Raw genomic sequence first — 12557 nt, forward strand, 5'->3', positions numbered from 1 at the left:
CAGGAACCTCTCCAAATCTATAAATTTCTGTGGAATTCTGAGCCTACTTGAAACATAAAGCCCAAACTCTGACTGAGCCATGGCTGGCTGGAGGGAAAGGAAAAAACCTAAAAAATAAGCAAAAGGCTAATGCCCGCCCTGTAAAATGAAATCCGTTGAATGTTGATTTTGAATGTTAACTGAATATTTTACATTCCTAATATTTTACTTTTGTTACTACCTTTGCGGTATCGGAAACACGAAACTTCTTGCCAAAATCCAGAATACAACAGCACTGTGCATGTTACCCCCATAGTGTATCTGCTGGCACTGATTTCAGCTTCAGGGAGAGATAATTCAGAAGATCAATATTTAAAACAAAATTGCAGAAATGAGGATTTTTTTTTTTTTTTTCCCTGAGCTTCGTTGGCGAAATTATTAAAAATAATAAATACAAAAGAGAGGAAATGGATTCTGGGATGCACTGGGTATATATCACTTTTTAAGGGAATTTAATTGATTTTGAATAGAATATCGTGACTGAAGCTTTCTATGCTAAATACTCTGAGTGTTATATTCTGAAATTTATCAAGTTTTGTTTTGTGAGCACTTTTTTTTTACTTGTAGTTTTTAATTTATACAAGATTGTCCTCTAAGCTTCTGAATGGTACCTAAAGCAGACAGTCAGCAGGTAAAAAAAAAAAAAAAAAAAAATTGAATATTTAAAATAGGCATTTTCTTTATAGTGCTCTGTGGTAATTAAAATCTTCATTTGCTTAAAAGCAAGGAACCTTTTTAAAGCAATAAATTAGCATTGCTTGACCCAAGGTCACTAGTAGTACTGCTTCTTCCAGCACTATTAATACCTCAAAGAAAAAGAAGGGGTGGTGTTATGACTCTGTTGCAATAGAAGTAAGATTTTCAATTTAATCACAGTTAAGTGTCGTGACCTTTTGATCTTGCATTGACTTCTCACTGAAATGTGGTCAAATTTCAGACAGCTAATTCCAAACTCTGCAAAGTCAAGGTGAAGTCAGAAAATGGGTTTGTCACGATGAGGGGTGGTGTTGAGGCATTAGCAAGTGGTTTCATCGCCTAAGTTTTGTTTCACAGCAAGAACTTTTTCTACAGGATCAATAAATTACAGAACAATTTCTGGGAAAAGGAGAAGAAAGTGTATTAATTGCAAAAAACCAGTAATTTGAGGGATTTCTTAAAAAAATATTTTTTCCCACAGGTAAAGGGACTTTTTTTCCCAGTTCATAGTGACAGAAATAATTAAGAAGGAAAATACTATTTGACTAAAGGTTCTACTAAGAATAATTTTTGGACCAAAGAGCAATCATCTTCACATAGAGTTAATAATGTATAAAAAATGCAAAACACTCATATTTACAGATATACTTTTACAGGTAATTTTATTGTTTTAGGCAAATAAATTGTGCTTGTTGAGGAGTGTTAGCTGGGAGTTTGTGGGATTATTTTACACAAGTTCTAAAGCAGGTCATCCAGTATCTGGTCTCACTTATCCCACTGTGAATCACCACCAGCACCGTGCATTTTAGGGATCTTGTGGTGCTGTAACCACTGTGAAAGCACGCCAGAAAATCAGCTCTTCCCTCAGTTTTGCAGATTTTGTTCCAGAAATGTGTAGCCAACAATCTCCACGACTGTGTAGGGTTGCTAAGTTACCTTTCTATGCCTGCTTGGAGATATGTTTTGAGACTTTACTATGTGTTGGAGTAAGGCTCTGGTTTGTATACAACATAGAGGCTGCATTATAAAAAACATGTAGGAGAGTCGTTTAAATATGCCTTCTTTAAAAAGAAGGATTCTCAAAGCTTAATTTATGCCAACACACACCCCGAGCACTCTGTGTAGTGCCATAAACAAGATTCCCTTTTTTTAAAAATTTTTTTTCCGTTTTTTTTCCTTTTTTTTTTTCTTTTTTGCTAGCAAACATATTACCTAGGCACGGGACTTTTGCATTATCATGTCCTAGTGCAACACTCCTGTCCTCAGTTTGTACTCTCAGCCTTTTGAGGAAGTCTGGCGCCTCTGATCTATTTTCCACAGCAGACCCTGTAATTTTTGGCTGTATTTTATGTTTTTCAGATTCAAGTCAATCTGAAAGTCCCAGCCAGCCAAGTGAAGCTGATATTAAGGACCAGCCAGAAAATGGTAAGTTCTTACCTGCTGCTCCTGCTTTGGGATATTAAAACAGCCCATATTTATAAAGATTTTTTTTTCCCCCCATGTCTAATATAAAAAGATGATTCAGAATAATTGACATGGGATGGCTACAGATAGGTTGTGCACTCTCCTCATAGTTAAAATGCTACTGTTCCATTAATCTAAGGTAGCATTTCTTGGTCCAGTCCTGGAGAGAAACTTTTTTTTTTTTTTTCCCCCCTTTAAAATTAATTTTAATTAGGGAGATGCCATTAAAGAGCCTGCTGTATGCAACCCTTATCCTTATTCCTCCGTAGCAAAGGCTTTCAGTCCCTGGGCCTTGAGTCATGACCTTCAGGGGAGTAGATACAACAGGAAAACAGATCAGGGAGGTTCAGCTACAGCTCCTTGGTGCTTCTCTCCACATTCTCAAGTGGCAGTGGCTGGAGTGGCAGCAGCAGAAGGACTGGGACTTTTGGGAAAACTCATGTTCTCTAAACCAGGACAGATTCAAAGTAGAAGCAATGGCTTCTACTGAGCCAATGGCTTGCTTTGCAAAGCAGCCTGGAAAAAAAAAAAAATAAAATTCAATAATAGTGGATTTCTGTGGGAACTGTATGTGAAATGATGATTGTGTGTGTAATGGAACAGCTTCTCTTCCTTTTTTGTGTTGAGCTAAGGTAGACCTCAACAATTTTTGTTGGCCCATTGGCAACTGAGTTTTGTTTTGCTACTTCTATTTAGGACTTTGAATAAGGGATGGCTATTAGTAGTAGTTCTTCTTGACTTCTTTTATCTATAACCAGTCCATTTTTTAATAAGACCTAAATGTAGACTGGGCTACCCTCTGTACTTGGGGTCTACTCTGCATACACAGAAAATAATTTATGTGAAGGGTTTATGCCCCTGAAGCCCTGTCACTATTTCTGGGATGTTTAAATCCATGTAGAAATACTGTATCTGTAGTAATACACGTGTGATTTCCCTTTCACAGAGAACTGTGCTTTGCCTTAAACCCCTGCAGCTGTGTGTGTGTTCAGTGGGGGTTTTGGGGGCTTCAGCAGCAGCCAAACAAACTGCAAGGGACAGTGGGGCTGTGGGGCTGCATTCACATCTGGACTGCTTTGGGGTGAGGGTTTAAACAGGGGATGATTTAAGGGAAGAAGAAAAGGTTTAGGTACACAAAAACCTTTAAACTACCAGCATGAATCATAGGACGTGGAACATAGGGCTTATTGGGCTGGCAAGATTTTGGCTATTTGGGCTCCTGTATTTTCCTCCCATTAGATATGAAAGGTTTCATATTTTGATAGATTTTGTGCTGTTCATCTCTAAACATACCATCTTAAAACATTGCTGTTGTTTCTGAAAGACAGCGCCTAATTTCCCTTATCAATCCTGTTCACAGAAATTCTAATTTGTAGCCAAAGGATTGCAAGGTTAAGAGAAGAACTGACTAAACTGTGATTTTTGCTCTGCCAATTCTGCTATTTTTTTTTTCAATGGGGAATATGTTGCCTGTGTTTATTAAATCATATTTTAATTTAGAATGTATTAGGCACCAAGCATGTTATTATTTTGTGTTTAGATAATATTCTTTTGCAGCTATTAAAGCACAGTTCATCTTACCCTGCAGTTTCTTAGTCTTTAACAAAGCTTGCTACTCAACAACTGCCCCGAAAAGCAGCAATGTCGGTGTTTAATAATGTAGAATCTGTAAGAGCCTAGTGAAATGAAATATCTCTGATTTGGAGCCTGAGTCTTCTTTGTAAAACAATCTTTTAGTGAATTCTTGGAACTTTGCTGACGACCTGCAAAAGGTACTTTTTTTAATTTTTTCTTTTTTTTTTTTAATAAACAGGAAAAGGATTTTTCTCTCTCTCTTTTTTTTTTTTTTTCCTTCTCAGTTTTACTAAAGGGTATTTTTTTTTCTCCACCACAGCAGCAGCCTCCTCACTGGTTCTGCACCTTCTGCAGTGCGTGTGTGGGAGATTTTCTAAGGCAGAGTGTTGGCCCTGAAGGGCTCGTTCCCCCCGGGGCAGGCGCTGAGCTCATTCCCAGCACACACAGCCCCCAGCTCCAGGGTTCCCGGTGTAGATCAACACAGATCTGCAGCTCTTATCTCCTGGACGTGAGGATGAAAGCAAAACTGCAGGCTTTAGAAAATGAAAAACTGCACGCACAGGAACGGACACAATAAATCATATTAACTGCGTTGTTCTACACTTGCTGTAGACCCACTTCCACAGGGCCTGATCCAAATCCCTCCGGAGTCAACGGGAGGCTCGTAATTGATTTTGCTGAGAGTGGGAATGAGCCCACACAGAGAGGAATTTTTTATTATTATTTTTTTATATTTTTTTTTTAAATCAAAGAAAAAATAGAATGGTGAATAATCTTATTCCCACTGATGCCAACAGTGGAGTGACCAGATTGAGGGCAGATTTGGAAGCATTTTTGCATGTGTTTCTGGAAGGCACAAAGAAGTGTATCGATTCAGTGCTGCCTTTTCCATGCATGCATTCCTTCATTTTAAAAAAATAAATCTTTAAAGGCCTTGTGAGGGTTATACAGCCTCTCTACTTGCCTGTTAATATCCTTTCTGTTCCACTCCATAAATTCTAGAGCTATTTATTATACACATATATTTTGCATACCTTGAGTAATGTAGGTTCAGAAGGGTCAACTATACGGCCCTGAAAAAGAAGGCCTCCTACTACAGATTTTAATTTATCATCCTAAATTGTATGTGTTGTTTTGCAAAGCCTGTGTGTCTAACCTTCATTGAAGTGAAGTTCATGGGAGGAAAAAAGCTTTTCTTTTTTAGAGCCACTCATGTGTTTTTTCTAGTGGGCTTTGCTGGTTGGTTTTCTGGAGCAGGATCATCACACACAGGGGAGATGGTGACATCTTCTGCTCTCAGTGGTGGCTTCAAAACCAACTCTGGCCTTTGCCTCAGCCTTCATTAAGGCAGAATAGTTTCCAGACAGTCATCCAGTCAAATCACTGCAAATATTTAACAGAAATATTAAGCATTTCATTATTTCTAAAGAGAGAGATGCATCATGATGGCCATGAAAAGCAAACATGCAGGCGAGACAGGGCTCGTTGGTGCATGGATGGTCCAAGGTCCAGATGTTTTGTGCTGGAGCTGGGGGTAAAACTAACACAGGGTGTGCACAGTGCTGCTCTGTCACCATGGGAAACAGCTTTTTGGGGAGAGGCAGAACATCCAGAATTCCTCTGTTTGTTCTATGGGTGAGGAAATTTGCGGGAGGGATAATGAAAGAGGGCAGCAACTTCATCTGAAAGGCAGGAATATTTATGATTCCCTTATATTTTGCTCAAACTAGGGATTTTTTTTTTTTTCTGACCAGCTGGGTGGAACACCCATGTGGAAAATTCCCCACTTTTGTAGTTGCCTAATGGTATGTAAAAGCTTCATTTCAGTTGGCACCGCAAAGTGATTTTGCAATTCACCCAATCAAAAAAAAAAAAAAAAAAAAAAAAGTTTATTGATTTTAAAAGCTTGTTAAATGCACTGGTTTGGTGTTGTGTTTTATAAACAAACTAGTTTTCAGTGAAGTGAGGATGACAAAATGGGTAGTCTGATGTAGTGAAGTGACTGCATGCCCGGGGATCAGGAACAACTGAATTCCCAGCTCAGCACTGCTGTGGACACTCTCTCAGGCTTTTATTCTCACTTCCAGTCGTGGAAACAGCTATCAGATAGATTTTCTTTTTTGCAAGTAGGATTATTTTAAACTTTTGTAGGGAAACCTTTCGGTCTTTTTGTCTGCAAAGCGGGGATATTTGCAATTCTGGCTTTCAGAGAATATTCAAAGTCCAATCCTGCTCTGCTCCATCAGGAGCTGAACTCTGGAGAAAGGCAGGGAAGATGTAGAAGAGAGTGGTGAATAACTGTGGTCTGGAGCTGTGCTGCTGCTGTCAGTAAATGGATGTCAGGCAGTGTTTGTGTTTGATGTGGTGGCACTGGTGAATTAATAAGTGCAGAGTAAAGGTGCAGACGAGGTGTGCTGTGCAAAGCAGGAGAATGCTGTGTCATTTCTGACAGGCTGCTCGTGGCTCTCGGGCGGGAGGACTGTGATTTGGTGGCTCAGAGTTGGTAGCACAGCACTTTGATTGTAGATGAACTAGTTCTTTTTTAAAGAAGTTGGTAAGTTCTCCCGTTTCAAGTGAGCAGGGCAGCATTCATTATTACAGCTGATTACAAACGTGTGCCAAATCCATTGCTCAAACAATTTCTGAAGAGGGAGAGGCGTTTTTCTAAAGAAATAAAAATGTGTAATGCCCAAACCAAATGCTTTTTAGCTTTAATGCAGTCTCACTGCTTTGAGCTGCAAGTACCTTAACTGCAGGAAATGAAAGGCACATTGTTCATTGAAACATTAAAAAAAAAAAGAAAGAAAAAAGAAAAACAATGATGCGCCGTAACTCGCAGAACTAGTTTCTCAGCCTTACAGTAATTACACTGGACTTGTAAATATCATCTGTGAATTCTTTGCTTTAAGTAGGGTTGGACTTGAGTATAAAACCTTAAAAAAAAGTTGAAGTATATGCTTACTTTTCCATGCCTTAAAACAGAAAGGAAGAATTTCTGGTCCTTGAACTGTGGGGGAAAGACAGGGCCACAGTGGGAACAAATGCAAAGAAAAGTTTCTTCTTTTCTAGGCAAAGCTGGTCACGGAAGGCATGATTTAGCTTTGGCTGGAGGAGGAGGTTATGTGTGGGAAGACCCCTCTGCCTAAACTAACAGGCTGCAGAGTCCAGTCCCTCTGTGAATGGTTTGTTTCTGATCCCAAATTTGGCATTCCAGGCAGTGGGATAGCTTTGGCCAGTGGAAGCAGTGCCTGCCTGGCCCAAGGCTTGGGCACCCTTCTCGGACTCTGAGTTCACCCTTCAGACCCCCATCCCAAGCAGAGAAGGAGTAGCTGCTCTTTGTGGTTGTCCCCATCACTCAGCCAGCCTTGCAGGTTAAATGGCAGCTGAGTGACATCCAGTTCCTTCACAGCCAAATTTTTAACGAGGGGAAATGTTCTGCCTTCCAAGGCTGTCCCTTCTGCTCAGGCCATGCCTGACCTCTTGTCTCCACTGCTTCAGGTGGAATCCAGCTGCCTCCCAGGCTTCCAGAGCTGCGACAGAGCTTGGTGCCAGCTCACCAAGGATGTGCTGGGGTTGTCTGGAGGCTCCTCTGTCCTTGGATAAGCCCCTCAGCTCCCACCTGAGGAGTGCAAGGACACGAGCAGTCCTCTGAACACAATGCTGAAACTGGTGCTGTTAGAAAATACATGGTCTCAGATGACTAAAATTCCTGAAACACCTCATTTTCAGGAGATAACTGAGCCTTGCAGAGAAAGTTTTCTATCAGTTACAGCTGCAAAGGCAGTAATACAGTAAAGGCAGCTTTTATTAATGTTCTTGTTCATGGGATTATTTGCATCAGAATCTTATAAATGCAAGAAGACTCCCCTCTCTTGTTTACAGAGCCACGCTGAGGAGTTATCACAGCCTGAGGGACTAATCTAAAATTAACTTTCTTCAGAAAAAGCTTTTAAAAAAAAATCCCTTAGCATTTCCAATAAGGAATCTCATCGCTGGCGCTGAAGTCAGAGCTCCTGGTGATGTCAGCTTGTTTGCACCTTTGTAACTTGCCAGGACCAAATTCTGAACAGATTTGCACCCTTATGGATCACGTTGTCTGCTGACTGGGAACAGCAGTGGGGAAATTTGTCCAGGCTTGGAAGCGGTGGCCGAGTCAGGGAGTTGTGGTGGGGTTGGTCTCTTTGGCTTCCCCGGGACTGGGCAGGACAGGCTGTTGAGTCTAACAGGACTCATCAGCCAAGAAAGGTCTGGTGAGGTCCAACCTGTGTTTCATCACCCCCTGAGAGTGCCTGTAGGCAGCTCTGAGGGCCAGCGTTTCCCAAGGAAACAAAAGCAGATATGTCTGGTTATAAATTTAGCTTATGCGTGATGCAGTCTTGCATTTCCTTCATCTTATTCCATTGCATTACGTTCCCAAAAAGAACTAGAAATACAGCACTTCAATCATAATAATCTAGATTTGAAACTTTTCAGCATCCAGGTGTATTTCCCATCCAGATTCATGATTGTCATGAAGAATCATCTGAATAACTAGGAAAGAAAACACCATTTTCCCCTATCCTACCACGTTGTCTTTTGAGTCCACACTGTGAGGCACAGTTACACCATTTCCAGGATTTCTTGGGTCCTGTGGTAGGATCAGGATTTAGCCTGCTTATCAGTGGCTGGCACTCTCCTGGGGGAATCCAGTGATGGCAAATGGCTCTGACTGTCAGTCAGGCGAGAAACGGGGACGTCAGTGGGGTCAGTCTCTGCTGGCCATGGCTGGAGACCCTTCCCATCAGTGACCTGCAGTGCTCGAGGCTTGGGCATTGACAGCAGACTTCACTTTTCACTGCTGCTAACCATTAACCTTCACAAGCAAAGCATTCCCACAAAAAATTCATCCAAGGCGAGTATGACAGGAAATATTCAAAGCATGAAATGAATGCTTATAGCATGACAAAGCAGTGCTTGAAAGACATGAAATGTTCATTACGCTTGGAGTGGCTGAGCACTGCAAAGGAGAGGAGAAATAAAAGTGTGGCTCCAGTATATATTTTTATTTCTCCATGTGTGTGTACAGAAAAAAGGCAGTGAACCTTTCCAATGGATAAGGTGCACAAATACAGCTGCAATTATTCTAAAAAGGAGTTTCAAAAATCTGTTTTTGTTCTGTTGCTCCGTCCCAGTCCTTTCCATGAATCTTTATCCAGGAGATAACAGCAAGGGCCATCTAGAGGGCAGTTCGGAAATGGGATGGCCAGGAGCAGCCTCTTAGGAAACTCTTGAGCTTCCCTTTGCAGGGTCAAGGATTTTCTTTGTCCCGAGGGCACCTCAGTGTCAGGTCACTGTCCCCTCCCCGGTGGCAGCGCTGGGATGGGCAGGCAGCCATGGCACGTCCTGCAACACATGTCCCATGTTCCAGGACACAGCAGCTGGGGCTGTGAGCAACCACCAGCTTTCACTACAACTGTTTTTAATGCCTGTCTCCTTGAGAGAGTTGCTGTTTAATTAACAGCTGAGAGCTGGGTTGCGTCAGAGTAATTGCGGCCGCTGGAGCGGACCACAGGCTGAAGGATGCTTTGGAACACCACCCTGCCCACCAGGAAGCTGGGCACTTAGGGAAAGGAGTTTATTTGTGGTGTGGGCATCGTTTAATTTCTGTTGAGTGAAGAGGGGAGTTTATTAGTGGAGAGAGGATGTGATGCCAAGGTCTGACTCGCAAAACAAAACCCCAAACCTTTCTATTTGTCTTTCTATGTAAAAATTCCCTAATGCTCGGTAATGTAAGACAAGGGGGAAATTTTACTTGCAGGAGAATTGCCTTCCACAATAACCGAGACAAAAAACACAAAACGCCCACACCAGAGCAGCATGATCCAAAATGTGAACTGTTTACGCCTCCCCAACCTTCTAGGTTAGGCTTCCAACCAAGTGATCTTTTATTATCAACATGATATACCCTTGACATAATTTGGCGCAGTAAAGCTTCTTCTGCTGAACTCGTGATTTCATTTACTAGATCTGATGAAAGTTCTGTGAACCACAGTAAAATGTGATAATTAGTAGTTTAATTCTTTTAGGGTGTGCGTATTAATTGAAAAGGCTTGAACTATAAATACAGGGCCTGTGGATAAAAGCTCCCTCTGAAATCAGTCGCTTCCCCTAAGTATTCATTACTCCACATCTATTTAGGTGGTGTCTCTTTGTGGCAGTGAGTGGGAACCCTCCACTCAGAGATCACAACAGTCAAACCCAGGCTGGCTCACCGCTGCTCTCCTGGCCATCGGAAATGCTCCCTGGCCAAAATTTCACCTTCTGTGGTCAAACCACTGGAAGTTAAGAAATGTGTGCTGGGAGCTGTGCTGTGCACATGAGCTGGGGAGGCGCTGGCTCCCCTCCTGCAGAAGTCAGAAGGGGGTGAAGGCTTGAGGCAGAGGTAGTGGCAGAGGTGGGTGAGTGGGTGGGTGTCTTTCTGTTTTCCAACAAGTCCACCCAAAGGCATCAGAGATTTCCTGAGACTCCAGTCCCAGCCAGTCTGGCACTTCTCAGCAAAACGTACTTTTCCTCCCATTTACACACTTATCCTTCACTGTACCTGAGCAGCCAGCACCTAAACTTCTGTGGGGGGCTTCAGCCAGAGCTTGGTTCATCCAGATGGGAATGTCCAGGTGTAGATAAGGGATTGAACTTTCCCACTCACACTCGGGTATTCTTTTGCTCTGACTTCCTGACCAGCACAGGAAGTGTTCTGTTGACTCCAGACCTTTCCAAACAGATCTATACACTATGAAAATGTGTGTCATTTTTTCACACCGTCCTCTGGCTTCTGCCTGTGGTGTAGTGCCTTTATGAATCTTGTGGTTTTACAGGTACAGGGTGGTTTGCTTTCAAATGGATCCAAACTTTCATACTCGTATTTGGTTTGCACACTCAAAAAAAAAACCTGTATGTCTGCAAATTTTTCAGATTCTTGGGTTAATCAGGTGCTTTCCAAGTAAGTTTGTTAGCTTGGAAACAACCTGGGGTTGGGTGCCCCAGCAGGGAGGAACATGTGAAGGGCAATGCACAGCTCCTGAAAGAAGCAGAGTGGACTGCTGCTGTTGTCAGGGAGGGCACTTCAGTGAGACCAGGCTCCCAGAAAAAGCCTCATCACTTCTACAGATAATGTGATACCATTTTTTAATTGCAGGTACTACTTCTTAATTGCAGAAGTTAATAGCAGGGAACTGGAAAGAAAGCTTAGAGTGACTCTCATAGAGTTGTGAGAATAAAATCCCCTCTGAAGCCTGGCTGTAGTGTGATTGAAATGGAAAAGTACCAGATCCATTTCTTGGAAAGTGAGAAGGAGACTTTTATTTGCAATGGTCTGCAAATATTTTCCCAGGAGGTAGTGATCATGGCAAGAGGGGCAGGAGGGAAGGTGAGGCAAATGAGCCTCACTTGTAAACACACTCCTTTCACTCTGCTGTTGTTATCTGGCACAAAAAAGGACGCCACAAGTTGTTTACAGCAACTTTGTGTTGTTCGTTTCTCAGCTGCTCCTTTTTCAGTGCCCTATCTTCACTTGTACAACTTTTTTTGTGGGTTGTGATAGTGTCCGGATATATTTGGGCGGTGGGGTGCTAGGAAGGTGCCAGCTGATTAAATGTGCTGCTTGCTATGTGCATTTCATGTCTGCTGTCTTAACATTTTTTTGTTAACCACTGTTGCAACTGAAGAAAATGCTGAAGTTTGACAGTTGGGAGTTACTGCTGAGTATGTGCTGTAAACTATATCATCCCTCTGCCTTCTCCCTTTCTCCCCCTCCTGCTGGAACCAAATGATTTATAAAATGCTTTCACATTCTTGAGTGAGTTCACACCATCACCTCCAGGCACTGCACTGAGGAGTCTTAGGAGTGGATGGGAAACACAGATCTGATAGCTGGTAGTTTTCTCTGGAAGTGGGAAAAAAAAAAATAGAGGCAAAAAAGGGCTGATTAAATTTAAAGGAGAAAAGTTTCCTGCTGTGCCCCAGAGTAAATCTGTAGTGAATGAAGCACTTTCTAGTAAACAAGAGATGTGCGTGGTTACAGTGGGGTTTTATTATTACCCACTGCCATTGTTTTCCATTTTCATAAGATTCAATTAATGCAATCATTTTAGAGTGTCTCTAATCATTACCTCCCGCCCTCCCTCACTTGCACTTGAAGCAAGGGGATCTGCTGCAAGCCACGCTCTGGTGTGAGCAGCCAGCACCTCACTCCTGTCCCTGTGAGGGGAGCACAAGGAAATGATGGGGCTGCTCCAGGGGATCCAAATATTTCTTTTCTCTCTGTCTGGCCTTTGCAGGACACAGGGCCAGCACCCAGCCCTGGCTGTGCTGTGTCCTCCCAGGGGAACACCGTGGCACCCCAGCAGTCACCCTGCCCTAGCCAAGCACAGGGGTGTCAGCACCAGCTCTCAGACCATGCTGGGCCAAGCCTTTAACTGGAATTTCTTCTGCCAGGATCATAAGGGAGGGATACTGCTCTCACTCACAGAGAACCCAGACCCCTGTCCCTGTTATTTTTCTACTTTAATTCCCTACTCTTTTGATTTTATCTGTAACAGAAGGCTCTTTGACATCTGCATCTCCATCTGAAAACCTGCTGGTGTTTGGGGGGGTGTCCCCACCTGACCAGCTTTGCACTGCAGACCTCCTGCAATTTTCCCACCTGTTAGACCTCAAAGTCCTGATTTTCAAAATCAGGGAATTCACATTCAGGAAGTTTCCAGCAGCAGAATGCAGAGAGCTGGCCCTGTCCCCCACGCCGTACA

At 42.6% G+C, this 12557-nt stretch overlaps 1 protein-coding gene across 29 annotated transcripts in view; it reads left to right on the top strand.

Annotated features, from left to right (window-relative positions):
* The window catches only part of NFIA (nuclear factor I A), a 404462-nt gene that overhangs the window by 293727 nt on the left and 98178 nt on the right, over positions 1–12557 (top strand). For 25 of the 29 annotated variants that reach the window (XM_086841691.1, XM_086841711.1, XM_086841689.1 and 22 more), the window contains one exon: positions 2095–2160. The exons of the other annotated variants lie outside the window; for them this stretch is intronic. In XM_086841691.1, coding sequence (XP_086697817.1) covers positions 2095–2160 — 66 coding nt within the window. The remainder of the gene's footprint in view (positions 1–2094; positions 2161–12557) is intronic. 29 annotated transcript variants of the gene reach the window in all.

The sequence above is a fragment of the Cyanistes caeruleus genome, chromosome 9 (genome assembly GCF_971803275.1).
Source record: "Cyanistes caeruleus chromosome 9, bCyaCae1.hap1.1, whole genome shotgun sequence".
In the NCBI taxonomy this organism is placed as follows: Eukaryota; Metazoa; Chordata; class Aves; order Passeriformes; family Paridae; genus Cyanistes; species Cyanistes caeruleus.